The sequence below is a fragment of the Melopsittacus undulatus genome, chromosome 3, assembly GCF_012275295.1.
Source record: "Melopsittacus undulatus isolate bMelUnd1 chromosome 3, bMelUnd1.mat.Z, whole genome shotgun sequence".
Classification (NCBI taxonomy): domain Eukaryota; kingdom Metazoa; phylum Chordata; class Aves; order Psittaciformes; family Psittaculidae; genus Melopsittacus; species Melopsittacus undulatus.
In genome coordinates, this window is record NC_047529.1 from 38,813,594 (window position 1) to 38,834,941 (window position 21,348).

At 42.9% G+C, this 21,348-nt stretch overlaps 1 protein-coding gene across 3 annotated transcripts in view; it reads right to left on the reverse strand.

The window, feature by feature from the left end:
- DST (dystonin) overlaps positions 1-21,348 on the reverse strand; it is a 292,205-nt gene that overhangs the window by 237,656 nt on the left and 33,201 nt on the right. For 2 of the 3 annotated variants that reach the window (XM_034060386.1, XM_034060385.1), the window contains exon 1: positions 18,706-18,796. In XM_034060386.1, coding sequence (XP_033916277.1) covers positions 18,706-18,796 — 91 coding nt within the window. Of the gene's footprint in view, positions 1-18,705; positions 18,797-20,220; positions 20,429-21,348 lie in introns of those variants that run through there. The other variant, XM_005153188.3, reaches the window with a different exon arrangement.

Sequence of the window (21,348 nt, forward strand, 5' to 3'; positions counted from 1 at the left end):
ACAAATTGAATGTGGCAGAATGACTGGGTCAGAACCTAAAATTAGGTATCCAAAGCTAAGTTAGTGTAAAGAAAATCTGTATATACTATGCCCTCCAATATTATTAAAATTAGCCTTTTTTCAACGTACAAATGCCATTTCAAGATTTTAATTTATTTTTACTCTGAAGAGAAAAATCCTTTTACCATAAACTTATCAACCGAATAACATGAACACATTTATGGTCATTCCATTTTAAAAATCACAGTTTAATGCTGCAGATGTGTGGTGCACGTTTATGTGTACACATGCACATAAATATGTGTTCTCTGGAAGACTTCTGAAGCAGCCTTAAATCACAGATCTTCTGCTTTAAGGAGATATTTTTAGTAGTAAAAAAAAAAAAATCTATTTTCCTAAATTTGAGAAAACAAAATTAATTTCTTCCATATGAAAAATGCTGCCAAAATCCTCTTTCCACACAAATTTTTGGTATTTTTAGAAGTAATAAGCCTTGCCTAAGGGAACTCTATTTTCCACATTTCACTAACTTCTATTTAGAACAAACAAATGAGGAATACAACACTCCATCAATGCAACCAAGCAAAATTACTCTGCCAAAGACCACAGGACAGACTGTAACAGCACACAACTTGTAACCATCTCACAGCCTCCCAGATTTTTACTACACTGCAATTCTGCAGATACTGAGTGTACATAAGGCTTCAACTCTGAACTCCATTGCAGATTATTAATTATTCCTTTTTCTCCTCTAAACTAGGAGGCACGTTTCCACAGAACTTCAGCTTAAGCTAGTGCGGACCTGACATATTTCAATGCTCAAGTAACTTTTGCATCCCTAACATTATCAAAATCTCACTAAAATATATGCAAGCATTAGTTCACACTCCTTGCCCATCATACCTAAGAAGAAAGCAAGCATCCTTGTTTGGTGTAATGATCTTATGCTACTTTTCCAGCCAAGTATCCAACTTCTCAATGCTCATATATAACCTTCTTGACCATTTAAGCATCGCTTGGATCATGTAGTAATAGCATCAAACCTTAAATTTACATCAGGTATTTTGTTTCAACCCTTCCTGAAATGTATGAGATCCCTTATCCCATGCAATGGAATTCTCCCTTATGAAATACCCCTTTTAAACACAAACTGAATTTGCAGTTGCAAAAACTAACCTATAAAAATGTCAGGAAAGCCACCAGAAGCTGCTTCTCCAAGCAGATGGAATACTTTATCAAACAAACGAAAATCATAACAAATTAAATAACCCTTTCATTAATCCAGAATCTTTCCCCATAGCTTAGTATTCAGAACAAATTTTTTGCTCTAAATATGCTCATAAAATTCTTCCCATCTTAGCTCATGAATTTGCTTAGAAATAGGACATCAGAATTTAGATTGCTTAACTAATGTGTGCAGAAGCCAACTATGACACTTATTAAAGCCTAGTAATTCTATGAAACTAAACTCATAAAAAAATTTTTAGGACAGTTTTCAGACTACACCTACCCTAGCAAATTAAACACCAGCCTGCTGTTCCTGAGCACTGGAATTAAACCCCACAGTTCTAGGAAGTTTATGATGAAGCCACCCTTAGCTTGCTTGCAGCCCATGCCAACCGTCTGTCTCCCAGACAATTCTCAGGCACAGTTCAGGGTGAGCATGGGTCATGCAGGATTTCCAGCAGAGCTTGCCTGCAGCCCTATCTGGAGAAAAAGTGAAGTTCAAAGCATGGATACAGGCCTTTCCATGGGCATGGGCATCCGTATCACGGAATGGTCCCACCTACATTAATTTACTAGCATGGATGTAACCACAAGACAAGTAACTTTTACCTCAACTTCTTAATCCAGGTTTCAAAGTACCACAATGACTGCCCTGAATTCCTTACCTCTAATCACTGCAAACATCAGTCATGCTGTCTGCTGCGTTCTGGGAAAGGAAATGCCTTCCCAAGACAAGTGGGGTACTATGAGGCCAGGCAATGAAGCGACATGGAGCGTTATCAGATATATCACAGTTACTCTGAGGCAAATGTCAGATGTGCCTAGAAGCACATTGCTTGATGAAAGAGTGAGTTAGTTACATCCCATTTCGCCACTGAGCACAAGCAGACACACAAGGCAGCTAATACAGATTAGCTCAAGCACTGTAATCTCTCATTTTACCTTAGTCTAGAGTAATTTCTCCATTCTGCAACACCACACAGCAATTATTATAGTTCTTTCAGACATAGACAGGAGATCCATAAACCCAGGGTGCTTGTGAGGCTGGGTATCTCCAAGCAATAGAAATGATCACGCACCCCATGTCTCACTGAATTATGATGTAGAAAGCTGATTATACTCTATTGCAAGCAAGTCAGTATGAATCCCACTGCACAGGACTGGCCAACACCATCCTCTCCAAGAAAGATATGAGAGAGCCATTTCAGCTGCATTGGTCAAGAAGCAGCTGAAACACTGCTCTCCTGAACTGAACATCTAATTCAGCAGCATATTGCTTGTGCTGTTTCACAGTTTACACCACATTGCTGCTGTGCTAACTCCAGTTCTCACCTACCCTGGAAGTGTGGGGAGGATGCAGCAACTGGTCTCCTGGAGTGAGCCCTGATGTTCAGCTGGAGGAAAAGGTTACCAGACAGCTGGTATCTTGGCAAGATTAACTAGGTTATGCACTTCAATATCAGCTATGAAGACAGCTGTGCCTTCTTAACTTCCACATACCACAACAAACAGAGGAAGAAATAGACAGTAAAAGAAATCAGCATCATGGGAATATTAAACCTCTTTCTATTTCTTCTATACTAAATGTGGTTCTAAAGAGAAGGGACACTTTAGATGAAAAACCATCATTCAGAAATGAACTACAGGGAAATTTCACAGTCCTCATGAAATGCTGTTGCTTGGAGATTCAGGTAGAAATTTGTTGCTGAAATAGCAGCTACCAAAAATAGCTCAAGTGATATTTGACGTGGCATAAGGTCATGAAGGCAACATTCACAGACACGTGAGGGGAGATTCACAGATTCCAAAATTGCTGGATCCCAAGCTGACCTCGCAGCAACAGACTTCTGACTGCTAAGAAAAGCTTTAGTACCATGAGACAAGGACAAGATGCAGAAAATCTGCACTGGGTGGCAAGATGAAATGTAATTAAAAACAAAAGCAAACAAACAGAAGACCCGCACTTTGCTTTAAACCAACAAATATTCAAGTGCTGTCAAGTAATAAACTCTACATAAGACTGTGCAAGGTCTTGCAAGAATATCTCCCATCCTTCAACTGTACAACCCTAGTATGCTACAAAGAATCTCATCTAGCAGATAATCCCCTCTTCTAAACTAAACTATCCTAGGCCTACACTCAGCAGTTCCTATCCAGAGTACCTAACCAGCTAACAACCATGCCAACTCCTGCAGCAGTTGCTGCAGACACTCCAGGTCTGGCTGGAGCGCTCCCCACATTACAGGGGGACATCAGACCATGACAGACAAAGCAGCACACGAGTAGCCATGGCAACAGAATGAGTGCATCTTCTACCCACCTGAGCAACTACTGCAAACCAATCTCTATCCCATTATTTCAGGAACATGTAATAATATTGGAAGTAACCACTCCACGGAGAGGATATTAAAATATACACTGTATACAGGGTGGGGAAGGAATAAGTGTCTGTGCAACTCAATTCAGCACCAAGGTGTTCTATTAGTCCATGACGAAAGGAAACCAGTGATGGCACTACTGAAGACTGGTCAGTCTTGGAAGCTCTCTTAAGGCCCCATGGCACATCCTAACCCACCTGAGGGATCCAAACTGCTGACTGAATATGGCTACTGTCCCCAGGCCTGTCCCACTCAGAGGCTGTGGGGCTGGGCCCATGGTCTTTGCTAGCCTGGTTATCACACTGGGCTCCCAGTCCCTCGCAGAGCAGCCAGAACTCACTGCTCCCCAACAAGTTCCTCCGAGTTTCCACCCTCTTATCCAGATAACAGATGAGCAGGTATTATGGAGAAGGGTAATGATGCGTATCTTCCAAATCCTCACTGTTGTTTTCATAAAAACTGCTCCAGCTTCCTGCTGCAGCCTCATTCTGATGGAATTTTTATAGTTTCCTATCACAGATCACTGATAGGATCCTCTGCTCTCAACAGAGTGGAGGACATTATCAGTGCTTTCGATGAAGATATCTACACCCTCAAATGGCAGTGTCACAACCTCTCTTAGTATTCTTAATGTTGACAGCTCCACATTTTATATGTGTTGCCAATGTGGAATACGTTAGTGGAATTTCTTTGGCCAGAAGTAACAGCGTACCATGCAGCGGAATTCAGCTCAGTGTTTCATCCTGTTCTCCAAATTTTCTATGAATATAAACATCAGCAAACAAAAAGCAAGGCAAAGACCAGAACCTACACTTTTCCTCTTCCACACACCAACCTACAACTTGCCTTCCTTTCAGCCTCTTTACTCCCACAAGTTCACCCAGTAACTCAGCTTTATGAGAAGAACATTCTATTCCTAACCAAACATCTGAAAACTTGTGGCATTCAGGGTTGCAGATAATCAAGCCTCTTCAAGCTCAAAGGGGGCTAAAATTATGTCTAATTCTCAGACAAATATTCAAATCACTGTTATTCTTATGCAAATTCACACAGAAGTAGCATTCAGTTTTGGATTAGGTTTCCCTGGTTAGTAACCCAAAGAAAACACACAGACAGTTTGTTGTCTGACCCTTGGCATACAATGAACCCTAGGCAGAAGATGACAGCAATTCAGTATTTCTGAGAAGACACAGATATCCAAGGACCTTTTAAGCCAAACACTGATACTCCTCATAAATTCAGATGCCTAAAGAAGTTGGCAGTGGTTGAAAGCAACTAACCTGGACTGCTGTATGGAACATCCCAATTTAGGCAAGATTTAGGACTGTATTTTGCCTTTTTTCTTCTATGTGGCCTTGTTACATACATCTTTTCTGCTAAATGTTACTGAGCTTGCATTAAGGCTTTAGCACCTCTCAGCCTTCATTTCTTGGCTGCACTGGACAAAGGAGTTTTCCACACACTGGGTGGTCTGAATGGTGGGTATCAAATCAGCATAACAACACATTGCAGAGCCTTTCTTCCAAGGATCATAGTATTTTCCAAACATTACCTCATTATTTTTCCAACTGGTTATACACACACATGAAGCATGAGGTCTCCTAAGACAGCTCTCTTTCCAGCTCCTTAGTGTCTTGTTAAAGTTACTTCTTAGTACCTTTTAAGTTGAGCAACATACTTGTTCTGCAGCTCTTCCTTTTCCATCACTGGCTGAAGTAATTAAGTCCTGCTAATAATAATAAAAGCCATTACCATCAAGCACACGCTTGATCTTCCTGTCAAGTCCTCATACAAAGGCAATGCTTTTATCTCAGTTCTTCACCTCCTCTAAGATTTTTGATGCTGCTTATTTTCTGAACACCTTTCTGAGATCCTCACCTCCTGAACAAAGTCTTTTACTGGTGTCATATTTTAGTCTACTCAGAAATGGGCTTGGAGGACCAAATAAACAAAAAAAACCACCAACTCCACACTAAGCAGTATTTAATCCATCACATTTTAAGAACAACTGGAGTTTCTTCAGGCATTTCATAACTATTCCTACAGCAACAAAGAGTAACAAAAGCGACTTATTGCAGCAATGATTCCCTGAGCAGACATGACAGCTGCCAATTACTATGCCCAACTGTAATAAAATCACTTATCAGCCCTAAAAACTGAACTTTTCCATATTCTTTTCTGATTAAAAGTTCAAAAGTGTGCAGAGAAGGGAGAGCCTTGGTTCCTTCCCCTCAAGAAAACAGACATCCACAATTGAGAAAGGGCACTGCAGATACCTGGCAGAAAGCTTCAGTCAAGCTTTACCAAAGCTGAATAAGCAAATTAATTTTATGTCCACAGAAACTGCATCATTAACACTATCTTAACACATCATTACAATGCGTCATTTTCACACAGCAGTTTTTCAGCTACACAGTAATTACTAGAATAGCTGACACCACACAGGACATGATACAACACAACCAACCAAGAAGGCACAGGAAGCCGAGATGGTGTAAAACACACTCCTGAAAAAATTAAAAGTTGCCATGCAAATCGTGAGGCCAGGAGAGAGGCCAAAATTACAAAGAAAGAAAATAATTAGTACTAGAAAGGCAATTTAAACAAGAGAAACTATGTGAAGCAAAAGATGGACCTGCAGGGAACTGCCACAGTGCAACAGAGGGCAGCAGCTTTCTGGGGTCAGCAGGGCCTCCCCATGGAGGGTCCATCAGGGCAGGACCTGGCAGCCAGGGGCACTATGGCAGCCCCAGCACCAGGCATTGGGCACTGCTCTGGCTGAGGTGTCTGGGCTCAGGTGTCTGGGTGAGCTGTCCAGGACACAGGCTCATGCATGGGACAAGCTCAGCAGGGCCCACGACCAGCCATGGCAGGGCTGTGGGGAGCTGCAGACCAGCCCTGCTGTGGCATCGCTGGGACAGGGGCTGACAGCCCCAGGGGCTGGCGTGGGGTCCTGGGTCACGGGCAGGTGAGGGACCAGGCAGGGACAGTGAGGACCATTACTGCCCTCAGGCCCCGGGCAAAACCAACATGAACTGCAACTATGATACCAATTAAATCATAGAAATAGCTTTACCCTGATGTCAAAAGTTAAAATGGGCCAATGGGTGAGATAAAAAGCTCCGGTTGCAGATAAAATGGTTGTCATACTAAAAATATCAGCAGTAACTGACACACAAAAATTCCTGTTTACCAACTTTGCAGGAAGAAGTGGTTAGACCATGAAGGATGCCACTTTTCATAAAGCAGTAAACAGTATCCATCAGGAAATGTTCAGCACAGAGAAGACAAACTGGGAAATATAAATATGTAGTTACCAAAGTTAATAAAAATGCCGTTACTGCCTTCCAAATAAGGGAAAGAAGAAAAATTACTGCTAATTTTAAAAGGTGAAATCTTGAAATCTTCATTCAGTATTTATGCTGATTAATTGCCTCAAGATATAACTTAACAGACACTTATCTGCAGGATTATGGAATGCACTGTCAGTATGCTTGACAGGACTGGGGATCACTTGTTATTAACAATGAGAAAGGCACTCCTGATGCCATCTTGTACAAGTTTTAGAAGTATTTTAGAAGATCAGTATGAGGCCATCAAACAGCTGAAACCTTACTGAAGTTAAGATTTCAAATGTTGTTAAGTGATGCTAGATTTCAAGATTACTTCTATTTAAAATAACCAAGACTTATAATTATAAAATAAAGCATAACAGGTAAGCCATACAGAAACAGGAGAAACTAAAAGTAAAGCAACACTACTTAAACATGTAACAGTATATGTTAAGATTAACAATACACACACATCCCTATTCATGTTTCATTATTCACTTCAGTACCAGAAGGCTAGTATTCTAAATGCCCAATGCCAACAAATAAACAGACACATGCTATAGATGTTTGCTATGCCAGAAATATTTCCCTTAGTGAGATAGAGCCCCCCCCCCCCCCAAGTAATGGTTAGAAAAATCAGGATAACAAATAATGTAAGAGACATTACCTATCAAAGAGAATTTTATTACAAATCAGACAATAACACACGTTTATGGATGGTTAGAATCAGGGAGGCAGCAAAAATAGGCACACTATTGCAAGAGCTAAGTATCTGAATAAACTCTTTACTGAGCAAGAACCTAGCTTTTAAGACAAGAAACTGTTCTTTTCCCCAAAGCCTCGTTTTACAGAGAAATTACCACGTTCCGTCACACGAAAGAATCTCAAAGAAGAAATTATGTAGCCACACAGGAAACCTAAATACATCAACCTACAAGCACGTTACACAGCCAACTACTATCATCTTGCTACATATTCAGAAAGACCTTAAGGTATCAAAGAACACTGCTCACAAAAACTTATGCTACAACTCATCACCATTCTCCAGATTATTTGTAAGAAATAATTAAGAAACTTGAGAAATTACTGATACAGTTCTGATTAGTTCCACTGGGAGTGAAACTGAAAAGTGCAAATTAGAACAAAACAAAAACCCTAAAATACTGGGAAAGATAATAAGAATATAAAGCCAAATCAAATGACAAATCAAATTCCTCCACAACTGTTTCACACTACTGATTCAGTAGAGTTAAAAAAAAAAAGGGGGGGGGAGGGAATGTGGGGGTACAGGTGTGTGTATCTATATATAACGCGTGTGTGTACCTGTATATGTATATATATATATAGGTAGATAGAGGGAAAATTGACATACATTTCCAAAACCTGGCCAAAACCACCTAGGATATAGTATGTAACTCTTTTGTATCCTGAAAAACATCTTTGAGAATAATTAAGTCTTGAATTTTCGCTGCCTTCCAGTACAAGGAGAAGAATGGTGTGGGTTTACAGAAATCACCATTGCATTCTGCATTTATTAAAGATTTGGAGAAGACAGTAAACAAAAAACAGTGATCTTGTCTGATCATACAGATGGTTTCAGACTGGGAGAACTCCAAAATTTTAAGACGTAAAACCCAACCTATTAAAACTGGAAAGCTTATCAGATAATGAAATACAAAAAAAAAATATTGAGAATGAAAAGCAGAAGCTGAGCATCTCTGAACTATCAAGACCATCAGTGGAAAACTGCCTTCTAGCAGCACAAAGACCAATAAATCTTATGCAGCTGGTTTTCTAGAATTATCTAAAAAATAAAAAATGAAATATGAAAAGGAATTCTTAAATACATATCTGTCCTATAACATAAAACAGCAATGCAACAAAGGTAACACATACAATCATAGTCTTGTCTCACAAAGTAGTAGGAGCACAGAAGTGCATGTACAGTCATTAAATGCTTTAGTACTACGGCACAGAGAGAACTTAGACATGTAAAGAGATTGCAGGACCTGAGATTTTTGATCATGAAATACAGAACTAAGAGCATTTCAACTGAAACAAAAAAAAATAAAATTAAAAAGACAAAAAATGTTAGAACTACCTTTCACTTATTTGCTATACTGACAAAATCTAATTGCAAGTAGATGCCATTCTCTCACAGAGCATCTAAGCCATTTGTCAGCATTAACATCTAGTCATTCAGATAAATACAGTGATGGCCTCTTTATTTACTCAGAATGTGAAAAAGGCAAATAAATCAACTTAAAATTATTTATCAGCAGAGTCATTAGTTAAGCCAATACATGGAAAACAAATCCTGGGGGCTTATGCTGCTAAAATACTGAAGACATCTTAGTGCATTGCATAATTAACTAACTTGGGTTGCACCCAGAAGGGAGTGAGCATTTGAGAGCAGAAGTCCAAGCACAGGACCATACTGACTCTCATGCTGAGCAGCAATGCTCACAGGCCCAGGTGAGAGTTGAGTGCTGAAACCAAGAGCAGAAAAAGGACAGTCATTTAAACGAAGTGACCATGTCAGTGTCTGTGCCCTGGGGATTCTTCTTTCTCTCAGTACTTTCACTGAGAGGGATTAAATGCTACACTTGAAAAACTCTCACAGTAGGACACCAGAATATGACCTGAGACTCAAGTCCCAGTCAGGCTTTATCCCGAGCCTAGGAACTCAGCTTCACAGCAGGTACCAGAACAAGGGCATGCAGACTGAGAAATCTCATTCCACACACGTACATTTTTTCACATCTGATTACGGTAAGGAAAAGCTCAAAGGTTTCCCTATGGCTTCAATCACAGTTCAGGAAGTGAAACCTGTGCTGCTTTCTAGGAACAGAGCTAGTGCTCCATAGGTGCTCTCTGCTCCAGCAGCAAGCAGGCAGAAGTCTGGAATTGAGATCTCCTTCTCCTTTTCCATCTAGAGTAGGAAGAGCCCAGTCTTAGGAGAAATACAATTCACTTCTTTGCAGACTTGGCACAGGGTGTGTGCAAGTGTGTGCCCCAGGAAGCCCCTCAAAGCAAGCCAGTCTTCCACCTGCACTTTGTAGATACAGGCCCACAAGGTATCCCATCTACAGCTAAAATTTAACTTGAAAATGATAGAGGAAGGAAGAACGGGGAACCAAGGACAGAGTAACAGGAGTTACACTGGGTCTTCTAGAAGTCTTTTTAAAACAAAAAAAAAAACTTCCCTGCCCTGCCCTTGAGGTATTTCTTACTAGGAAAACAGAAGAGAACATGCAACCTTCCATGACTAAGTAAGCCCAGAAGGCAAATGATAGAAGATCAGAGGTGGGTCCACTCAAAGTGTCTTGGCTGGGGAAATACAAAGAAAAAATAAAACTCCAACAACCAGCACAACTTAGACAAAGACCCATCAACATTTCAGTCATACATCTAAATCTCCAACAGACCATTCACAGTTTTAGTCACTGAAATGACTACAAAAATCTAGGCACCAGATTCAAAATACATTTCATGCTCAGAATAAAGATGATCCTTCACTTTCTAAAATTATTTAATCAAATCCTTACATTTGGTATTAAATTGCAAATTACAGAGGAGACACACATGCTCTCCAAGTGTAAACTTAATTCTTTAAATTCTCTTGAGTATAATGTAGTTCCCAAAGCCAAAAACTGCTTCAGTATGACTATTAAATTATCGAGGCATAAACATGTATTGTTTTTAGGGCAGTAATATCATCATTATAAATTAGATTATAACTTAGATTATGACTGTTTGACACTTGCAAACTACTGATTAGCTGCTCAGTGCTACCGTAAACCCACCATAAACAGCATGCTGGATGGCAAGATTCAGTATAGCACAAGATCTGAAGAAAATGTATACCATGAGAAAGCAATAATAAACGTACAATTTAAGTAGAAACACACTGCTTACATGAATCAACTTGATCTCATTTAATACAATTCACAACAGCAACAAGCAGAAAATCAGTTTATGCTCATATTCTCAGAGGTAGGCTAGATCTGGCCTCATAAGGAGCGTATGGACTTGATTAACATGAGCACTATTTTAAAAAATTGAAACACAACAATGCAAAAGTATCCTGTTGAGCACAGTCAAATGGTAAGGTAATTTCATCAAGGGACCTAATCAACTTTGGCTTTCTTCCTGTAGTTCCTCTGTGTCTGTTCTTGAGATATTTTCGCAAGATTTCCTGAGCCAAATGTCGCTTTAGCTTTAGTGTGAACTGGACAGCAGAAAATCTTCTGCAAAGAAGAAAACCAAAAGCCCTCCCAGAACTGTTACAAATGTTTCTCAGCAATTGTTTTGTTAAAAATCGAATGAAGAGGGTAGAAGCCATAAGCCTGAGAAAAACATTTCCTTTACAATACAAGAAAATGTCAGTATGTTCAAGGTATGTCCTTTTCAAATTCTGGTATCAACTTTCTAAAATCATGATGAATTTTCCCCAGTAAGATTTCATATTTAGAATCTTTCAAAAATTGAGTATATATAAATATATACTCAATATATTTTATATATAAAATATAGATATATTTTATATGCAGAACTGATCTGTAATACATGATATTATAAGATGGTTTCCAGGATCAGGTTATGATCTGGACAACAAACAGTCATTGTGAGAGAATTTCCAAGGCACAAACAGCAGTGAAATACCTAATTTCTATTGAAAGTCATCGGGGCTAGCAATCAAACTGCTCTGTGTGTTTCTGCAAATATCTTAGTCTAAACCAGGACTATCTTAGCAACATTACCTTATTCCCAGAAATTACAGATGACTACATAGCAGTGGCTTCTCCAGACAAATGCTGGAGTCATTTCCCAAATTCTAGGATGTAATGTAAACCCTTTACCTCTAGATTAAAAATTTATCTAAAGGCAAAGTAATTTAAGGCATTAAATATTTATAAATGTCAATAACTAAGTTCCTGACTCCTACCAAGATTAACAGAAATTTTGTTTGAGTAAAAACCACAGCATCTCTTGAAAAAGCTCTTTCGCTATCATTACTCAAGATGCTTTATTACCATTATTAGTGTAAATCACCTGTCAGAATGACCACACAGGCGTTCTAATGCTGCTTCTACCCAGTCTAAGAGATCTCGTCACATGAGGAACACCCAGACTGTAACCTGACCAGGCAGAAGAAAATTCTGCAAGCAGGATGACAGGATACCCATTTCAGTACCCAGCAAAAGGCTTTGAGGTGCTTCTCTGTTCACCTGTACCCTCATCTGCCCATTGCCTGAAACATGCCTCTGAAAGATGTATAAAGAATCAGACTTTTATCCATGTTGTGAACTAAAATATATGCACATCTCTAATGCCAGTATACAAGAGCTATACTAATTTTAGATCCAAGTGGTGCAAAGTGTCATAGCTGTCAGATAGCCGGATACCTGAATCCCAGGACAAACTTTTTACAGCACAGTTAGGCTACAAACCACACTTATTTGCTGATCTGTAATTACATGCATTGGAGAACACGTTATTAAGTACTATAATTTCACATATTAACTATGAAACTGAACAACGAAAATATATTTAAGAGAAAATGAAGTTCAAAAGGGCCATGTGGCTATAATCAAGAGCAGATTTTGGCCTATGCTACTGAAAAGCCCATCAGAGGCCTAATCCTCCTTGTCTTACAGAAATAGTTACACTAATTGTGTAATTGCAATGTGCAGAATTTAACCCTGGATGTATTTGCCTAGAATCTTCACCCTTTCACAGATTTATCTGCTTTAAAATGTACATATCCAAAAAGTTGACAGGTTAAACTCAACACCAAAATTAAGTATTCACCAGGTATAATGAAATTTAGTCCAGAAACACACTAACTTACTTTTACTGCAGGTAAGATCAAATCAGAACACCCTAAAAGATGACTGATTTCAGCAGGACTATGCCTTATTAAAGCCTGAGCTATTACTCAGGCCCCAGTCTTGGGAAGAGGCTTGTGTGGGTGAATTTCTGGAGCCAGTGTATTCCCACAAAAGCACAGGAGTCTGCCTACACAGATCAACTTGTAAGATCTGGCTATTAACATGCCCTTCAGGATTTGACCCACAGACTGAAGTGTCTTTGTAAGCATTGTTTCACCTGTTTGAAAGCTGGGTTGACTGAAAGCATTCAGTGCATGAATATTTGCACCCACTACAGAAAATCAAGGCTTTGTTAAATTAAACTGCTTTAATGATGTTTTATGGGAAACATTTCAGGCATGCAGCAATAAGCTGCATTCATATTTGACATTTACAGAACTTTATTCTTTTAAGCTTGAACTGATAAATACTTGCACTTAACGTCAAGCATGTGAATAAGCCTATTTTTATTTTACAGAATGCTTAAGTCCAAATACATGCTGAATTTCCCCAGATCAGGCATGTTTTGAGCAGTGCAGAGGGAAAAAAATAAATACAATAAAAAGAATTTATAATCTGGTTTCAAGCAAAATATCACTAGAGGTCAGCAAATCAGATCACAGCAAACAATTAGAAACACCTTGACTGAAAATATAAACTATGCCAAAACAAGCATTTTAAACACATGGATGACTGAAGTTTATTCCTCCCACCTCCCATACTTCATAACCTCGTGGTTTTGGCTGTAAAAAAGGAATTATGGAATATTCCTCTGAGCTCTATTTAAAAGATGTTGCTGACTCAATGAGAATTGGAAGTATCAGAAAAGCTGTGAAACAGACCTTTGATGTCTGCCCTAATTCACATACCAAAGATACTGGAATCAATGACCAAATTCTGTCAGCCTTAGTCATTCAAACAGGTACTTTTAAAGCCATGAGGGCAGAACCACAGTTTATGTATACCATCAAACTCAGCTTCAAAAACTGCTGTCCAAATCTTGAGGCCTTTACCCAGACAAAACCTTGCTGAATTGGCTAACATTCAGGTTCTCTTTATTTTATTCCAACAAAATTAAGACCTCTCCAATTTAGCTTAAGTGAAGTGCTCACACAAACAAATCAGCATGATCTGGTTCATATTTAGGATAAAATGCACCCCCCAAAAAAATCCCATCTCCAAGTAACTGGAAAGTGAGAATTTACTGCTTAAAGGAGAAAGGAACTTTGAAACAGAGTAAAACTGTAGGTTTTACATTTTTACATGGCTCAAGGAGTCCATTAATTTTGTCTTGACTTCATGCAGCACAAATGCCATTACGTTTCCATCCCTAATTGAAGGCACTTCTTGTTGGCTAAAATTCTCTGCTCCCAGGAGGTTAACCTGCTGTAGGAAACGTGCTAGGAACAGGGGAAATGACAGCATCATTGTGCTGCAGACTTGCACTGTGGCAAAGAAAGGATTAGGTGACATGCAGCTGGATAATCCACACGTACCCTCCACCAGTCAGAGAGAAAAAAAAAATCAACTGTCCTACTGAACAAGCAAGTGATCAATTCTAAGGCTAGAAATTACCAACGCCTGAAAAGATAAGTTCAGGCCCCTCAGTTCAGAGCATAAATAAGGAAATTGAGAAATTCACAAATTCCAGAGCCAGAAGTGTCTGCCATGCCCCTTCCTGTCTTTGCTCTATGAAGGCATCTCTGAAGAAGGGTATCCCTGGACTAAGTCTGATACCAAGCACATTCAGGAGCCTCCAAATTCCTAAAATGCAGCAGCAGCTTCATTTTCAGATGTATAAAAAACCTGTCTAAGCAAATGGCTCCTTCCTGAAGTCAGCTCCAAAGAGCTGGATTATAGGCATCTATTTTTTATCTTAATTCCAAAACTGTACCCAAACAATGTCAGAAGAGGTTTTCTTGATATTACCCTCAACCAATCATTAAAACAAATTACAGTACCTCTGAACCCTAACAAAATATATCAGATGACCTGCTAGCTGTCTTCCATCTGCAGCATCTTTGTTCTCAGAATACAGAAACGGAACTGTTTGCCATGCTCCAGCTGAATGTGGAGTACTACAGGTGTTTTTAAAGCAAGAGAGAAATGCCAGTAGTGAAAGAGAATGTACCAAAGTTTAAATAACCCAATCTGAGTTTCATTATCCCCAATCCCAGACCTGCCCCTCCTTCTCACATAGACACAGGCTATAATCATGCATCAATCCAAAGAAAACATTTATGTGGTAGCTTTCCTATCATTGGCAGCAATTTAGTCAAATCCCTGAACTGCAAGGCTGTATTTTTTGTGGATGGTCATCTCAAACTGAATTTTCTAATATCTGTTTCCTACAGAGCCAAAATCAACAACACTAAAGGGTCTTGCATAGCCCTGCTAACCCTATGTATTTTAAACTTTTATAGCTTGCATGATTGTAAGAATGTTCTTAAATAACTGTGATTTATTCAATACTTAACTCTGAGAATTAGCTCTTTTCCAGAAACAGCCATCCTGCAGCTATTACCAGACATGCCCATTGCAATAATGATGCCAAAGGGAGGCAGCTTTATTATGTAATTGTTCAAAATCTTGCAGGAAAAGAATGTTGTTGCAATTGATATTATATAAAGGTTTATTACCTGAACTGAAAATACAAATGAGTTTTACCTGGAATGAGCTATACAATTTCAGAGGGCTCATATATGCAGCTCTTGAATCTTGGTGCATTACTTCAGATTTATACCTGAGTAAACATTATGAATGCACTGTAGCTAATGCTTAAAATTGTGAGCTTCAAATATTTAATACTCAAATAACATCTCTACGGAACAATGCATACCTATGCCATCTGACAGAGGTGGAATGTAATATTTGAAAAATTAAATGTATATTAAATAGCACTGGACATTTTCTTACTTATCAAGAAGACTGCCACTAACAACAGCTTTATTCATTTCTGTCCACTGGCAATGGTGAGATAAGTAACAAAGTAGCAAGACTAATGTTTATAGTTCTTTTTAACCTCCTAGAGAAATCAAGTAGAATTTTTGAACACTTACCCTTATTAACAAATACTTGCACAATCCCTCACCTTCCTATTCAGTCACAAACAAGATGTAAAACACATCAAACACATCAGATAAAATATAGTAGACATTTTACCAGCACTATCATAATAAATAAAGGCTTTGTCTTTGAATTCTTCAAGGTGGTACGAACAAAGAACCATTTTTTCCCCTGTGAATAAGTAGCTTGATTCAACATGATTTCTCAATCATCCGAGATAACGTGACTTTTTCTTCCTCCACCAAACTGCTTTAGAAGTACTGCCAGCAAATTACTATATGAATCAAGAAAAAACACCATGACAGCCAGCAACTGAGCTGACCAGGAATCAGAAAACACCACTCTCCTCCCATAGCAAACAGCTCTATGGTGCCATCTCAGATTTAGCAAACAGTTGCCTAATTATTTACTGTCACAGCCACAGCCACAGTCCGCAGACAGAATTTGGAGACATACAAATACTCTGGTTTCAGCTGTTAAAGCAACAAGGTACTTGGAATTGCAAGGTCTTCAAGATCCACAGCCTACTTTGGCTGCAAAATGGGCGAGAAATACATTTTCATTTTTCTGCATTTTAAAAGGGCTGATTTTTCTCTTCCTAAATCAATCTGCCAAAACCTCTTACTGGTGCGCTATCATAGGATCCCCAGCCTTCCAAGACAGGCAGTGAATTCCGTACAGCTGACTCTGCTAGTTACAGTACTTAACAGCTGGGGTATACATAATTTGGCACCCTGATAATGCCCTAAATGAATACAAGAGCATTCTACGAATTGTAAAAAGGGAGGGGGAAATATTAAATTAAAAGTATGGATTGGAGCTTATCTTAAAAATGCATAAAATCTACATGGTTTGCATTTGATTTGAAGCAGTGTTTACAAAACAGGCAAATCCAGAGAAATGGCACTCCCTCTTCAAAGCCTATATTGTAGCAATTCTTTTCTGATTAGATCAGCTCCCATAGCAAGTCATCAGAACAACAATTGCTGTAGTGAAGTCATACTACTGGGACTCGGATGGGAAATCATGACCGTCTTGGAAACACATTTTTAAAAATGTGTTTTCCAGGTTTCCAATATATCTTAATTAAAACAACTCTGAATCCTTACCTTTGCTCCCAATGTCTGAATATGGTATACACTGAGCAGCAAAACAAAGCATACTAAATATGACACTAAGACCTATGAAAACAGAAACTGGATACTTCCAAATCATTTCAGGAGTTGGCTGTCACTGAAAATAGCATGTGCATGGACCAATGTTATGCCCACAATACCATATACTCATACATTTCCAGAATGTGCTTTATTTCTAATAGACATGTGAATTGGGTTTAGGAGCTTATTTTAATTAAAACTGCTTTGCCCCCCAATATTTAACGCAAATCTTTCAGTCCTTTTCCTAACAAAATTCTCACTGAAATAGGGGAAATTAGGCCTAATCTCTTTCCCAGGTTTTTAAGCAAGTAGACAAACTGGTATGAGAGTGGACCTCACTAAACCTGACTCCAACAGCAAACCCAAGGTAATCTAAAGCAGAGAAGCAGTGCTCTAGATTAGAACCAGAACAGAAAAACAAGTTTTCTCAGTGTTTTCTTTATTTACAAAGCAAGCAGCCTACTTGCTTTAAAATTCTGCAAAAAAACAGTTCAGCTACATATAAATTGATGACTTAACGGGAGAGAACAGAATAAAGATGTGCTTCTGAAACTGATCTACTACAAACCGTAATTATTTCTCAACTAAAATGAACTAATGCATTTCAGTCCAAAAATAGTGCACATGCTCCATAGCTGCATTGACACAATGGGCAGCAGACACAAAGGAGTCATTAGTCAACGCCGTTAATGACACATGAAATCACAAGTGACTCAGGTATAAAGTAGAGTCGGACCTAACAAGTTCTCACGTCAAAATAACCATCTGTAGAGGGTTTCATTTTCAAAATACTACCACTAACAACCTGGATTAAATACGATCAGCTATTGGTACCTTCAAATCAAGCTGTCTTCAACTATGGCACTCCCATTCCCATCAGGGGAAACCATTTAACCAAAATCTTTAGAACTGACTGGAAACAAACAGCTGAAAAAAAATCCAGATATAAAAATCTAACCTCTTCCCCAAAACATTACAAAAGGACTCGGCACTGCAAATGTCAGCATATGCTGTGACATGCTGTAAAAACTATTTCTGGGATGAAGACTCCATCGGAATAGTTAACTCCATCCCTTTCACACTTTAATTAAAATCAGACCCACAACACTTCTGATAAGCATTTTCAGATTTAATATTAGCAAATGTACTGAGAACAGTAACGAATCACATCTCCCGAACCATCTCCTGGTACATTTCTAGCCATGTCATTTACATTTCCAGCAAGATAAATTTAGCTATATGCATCTTTGCTGTGACAAACGCCCTTTTCCTCATTTTCTGATGAAGAAGCTCAGGTGCCACACGAACTATGCTCATGCTCTGCCCGCCCACAAATCAAAACCAAAATAAAAAGGTCAAAATAAGCGGAGGCTTTAAACACAAATGCACACCGAGACTTATATCACCGTGTCCGCATTTCACTGGGGGAAAAAAAATAGACTTCTAAGCACAGGGCTGCGCGTCTCGCCCTCCGGAGCCGCAGGGACGGTGTCCTCGTTTATGGCCACCGCCCGCTGCCGTCCATTCCCCCCCCACCCCCCGCCGGGACCTGGGGTCATCTCCGTCCCCTCATGGCAGGGACACAGCACCTGCCCCGCGGCGCTGCAGCCTGCGGGGTGACCGGCAGCCTGGCCGGGTGCGGGCGGCCCCGCTGCGGGGAGGGCTGCCCTACCTTTGTATCTCTCCAAGACATCCTCGTAGGCTTGCAGGTACTCCTGCTCCTCGGCGTAGAAATACGCGCCGGGTGAGAGATAGCCAGCCATGGCCGGGGGCTCACCCTACCCGCTGCCCAGCGCGGCTCCGGGCTGCCCGGAGCCTGGGGAACAGCACAAGCGAACACTCAGGGATAGCGGGAGGCGGACGGGGGGAGGGCGCTGCCAGCCCGCCCGAGGAAACGCCCCCGCCGGACGCTCGGGCTTCGGTAGCCGCCCCTCGGAGCGCGCAGGGGGGCGGCCCCAGCCCGGCGGCAGCCACCGCCTCCCGCCGCAGCGGAGCGGCCCCGGCCTCATCGCTGATGCACCGCCTGAGGGGCCGCCCAGCCCCGTGTTTCTGCCCGGCCTCCCCCGGGATGAGAAGGGTGGCGGCCGCAGGGGCGGGGACGCAACTACCGCGGCACAGACGGGGCCGGCAGGGTCACCGGAGCCCTGCGGCACGGAGGGGTCCTAGGCAGGGACCCTGTGTGCAGCCCGAGCCCTGCCTGGTGCGGGAGTGGCCGTTATCCCGGCGGCGAGGCGCGGGTGGGACCGGGCCGTCCCGCGTGCTGGTCCCGGCCCTGCCGCAGGTGCCACAGCCGCGCACCAGCCCCCGGCCGCAACCCCCATCGCGCCTGCGCCCCACAGCCGCCTCCCGGCCCTGACCCCGCCGCCGGACCCGCCCCGAGCGGTCCCTCCTGCCTTGGTCCCGGTTCCCCCCCCCCGCACTCTGCCTCAGGAGGGCGGCGGCGAGCTCCGCGGTGGCCGGGCTGGGCTGAGCCGGCTCCGCATCCTCCCGCCTGTGACTACGTTCTGCGGCTGGCGAGAACTCGGCTGCGCAGAGCGCTTCCGCCACCGCGTCCCCCATTGCCCCCAGTAGCGCCCTTACGATGCGCTACCCTGGGAACCAAGAGTCCCGTGAGAGGACCCACGGAGGCACACACAAAAGAGGTGCCCGGGAGCACAGAGGACCGCCGCGTCTTGCTGAGGTTCATTAACAGGCGGTTTCCAGCTCTCGCCGGGGAGAAGCAGATCTCCGCCCTATTTTCGACATCATTTGTCGCCGTGCCACCGTCCCGGCACGCCGGGCGGCTCTGTCCCCGTCCCCGTCCTCGCCTCCCCACCTGGGCTCCGCACGGACAAAGACCAGCGCCCGGTCCCTGGGGGCGGCAGCGACCGCTCTCCGCACTGCTGGCGGTCCGGCCAGGCGCCAGGGGCCACCCGGGGCCGCGGGGAGTTCCCTCGGTTCTCCCAGCCGAAGTGCGGCAGTGGACGAGATGGCCAAGGCCGCGGCTGCATCCCCGCCCCAGCGATGCGTTTTCGCCCGAAAGTTGAAGGGGCGCACCTGCACTCTCCCACACGCACCAGTTCCCCCGCCGGAAAACGCGGCCCAGGGAAGAGCTTAGTCACGGCTCGGAGGGGCCGCGATCACCCGGCCGAGGGACCAGGAGTCCCTCTGCTCTCCCGCCACCCCACCAGCCCCGGCCGCGCCTTACCGGCGATGCGCAGCACGGCCCGCTCGGCGGGGTCCAGCACGGAGCCGCCCTGGATCTTCCGCTTGGACCGCTCATGTTTGGGCAGGTTCCAGGGCAGCGTGTCTCCTGGCGCCGGCGACACCGTCCCCGACCTTTGACTGTAGTCCTCCTCGTCGGAGAAATCGGCGGAGGACGACATGGAGCATCGGTAGGACGCGTTGCCGGAGCTCTGCACGGGGAGACAGACAGACAGACAGACGTGGTGCGTGGGGAGCGGCTCGGGACAAGGGGCCTCCGGGTAGCACCGGAGAGTACCCGCCCTGCGTGGCGTGGAAGAGCATCTCACGGGAAAAGGAGGGTAGGGGAGAGGGACGCTGCTCACCATCGCCGTGAATTTGTGATGGGGAGAAGGGGTGCGTGTGGGGAGCGCTGAGGCGGTCCTCCAAAGAACAGCCGGTCTTTAGTGGGAATGCATTTGGAGGATGTGCGGGCACAGCCGTGGCCTGCGGCCGGGCCACCAGCTCGCGAATGAGCCTCCCAGTGCGCCCCAACAATAAACCCAGTAGCGGCAACAGCAACCCGGGAAAAAAAACAACCTTCCGGGCTGCAAATCCATAGCGTTTGGCTCCCCCGCCAGGACACGGGGAAGATCGGCCGTCACCGACCTGCTGCTGAAAGGGGTCGTGGAAACCCGGCTTTGGGAAAGACCCAGGCCCGCGGGACTCCGTGCCGGCCGGCGGGAGCTGTGCTACCGCCCGGGCAGCCCCGGCGGACACCCCCGCCCTCCCGGGCACAACCAGGGAGGGGTATGATTGCTCAGGGCAGCCCCTTAGGGTATCGGGGCACACCGAGCAGCTTTCGGTCACGCTTTGCCAAGGCAGCTTCGGCAAACAAACGCCCAGTCCCGTTTTATAGGCTGTATCCATCTCCAGGCTTCCGAGTAATTCCCCTCTCCCTCCCTCCAAAAAGGAGTGCTTCCAGAAACGTAAACAAGCACTGATGCAGTGCAGAGATTAGGCTACAGCCATTTCTAGCTTCCTTGTTTCGGGTGAAGTGGGAAACTTCACGTCGGAACGGTAACACTTTAACACTGTGTTGAGGATTTAGGATAAGGTGTTATACACAGGCTGACAGGGCTGGATGGAGGGC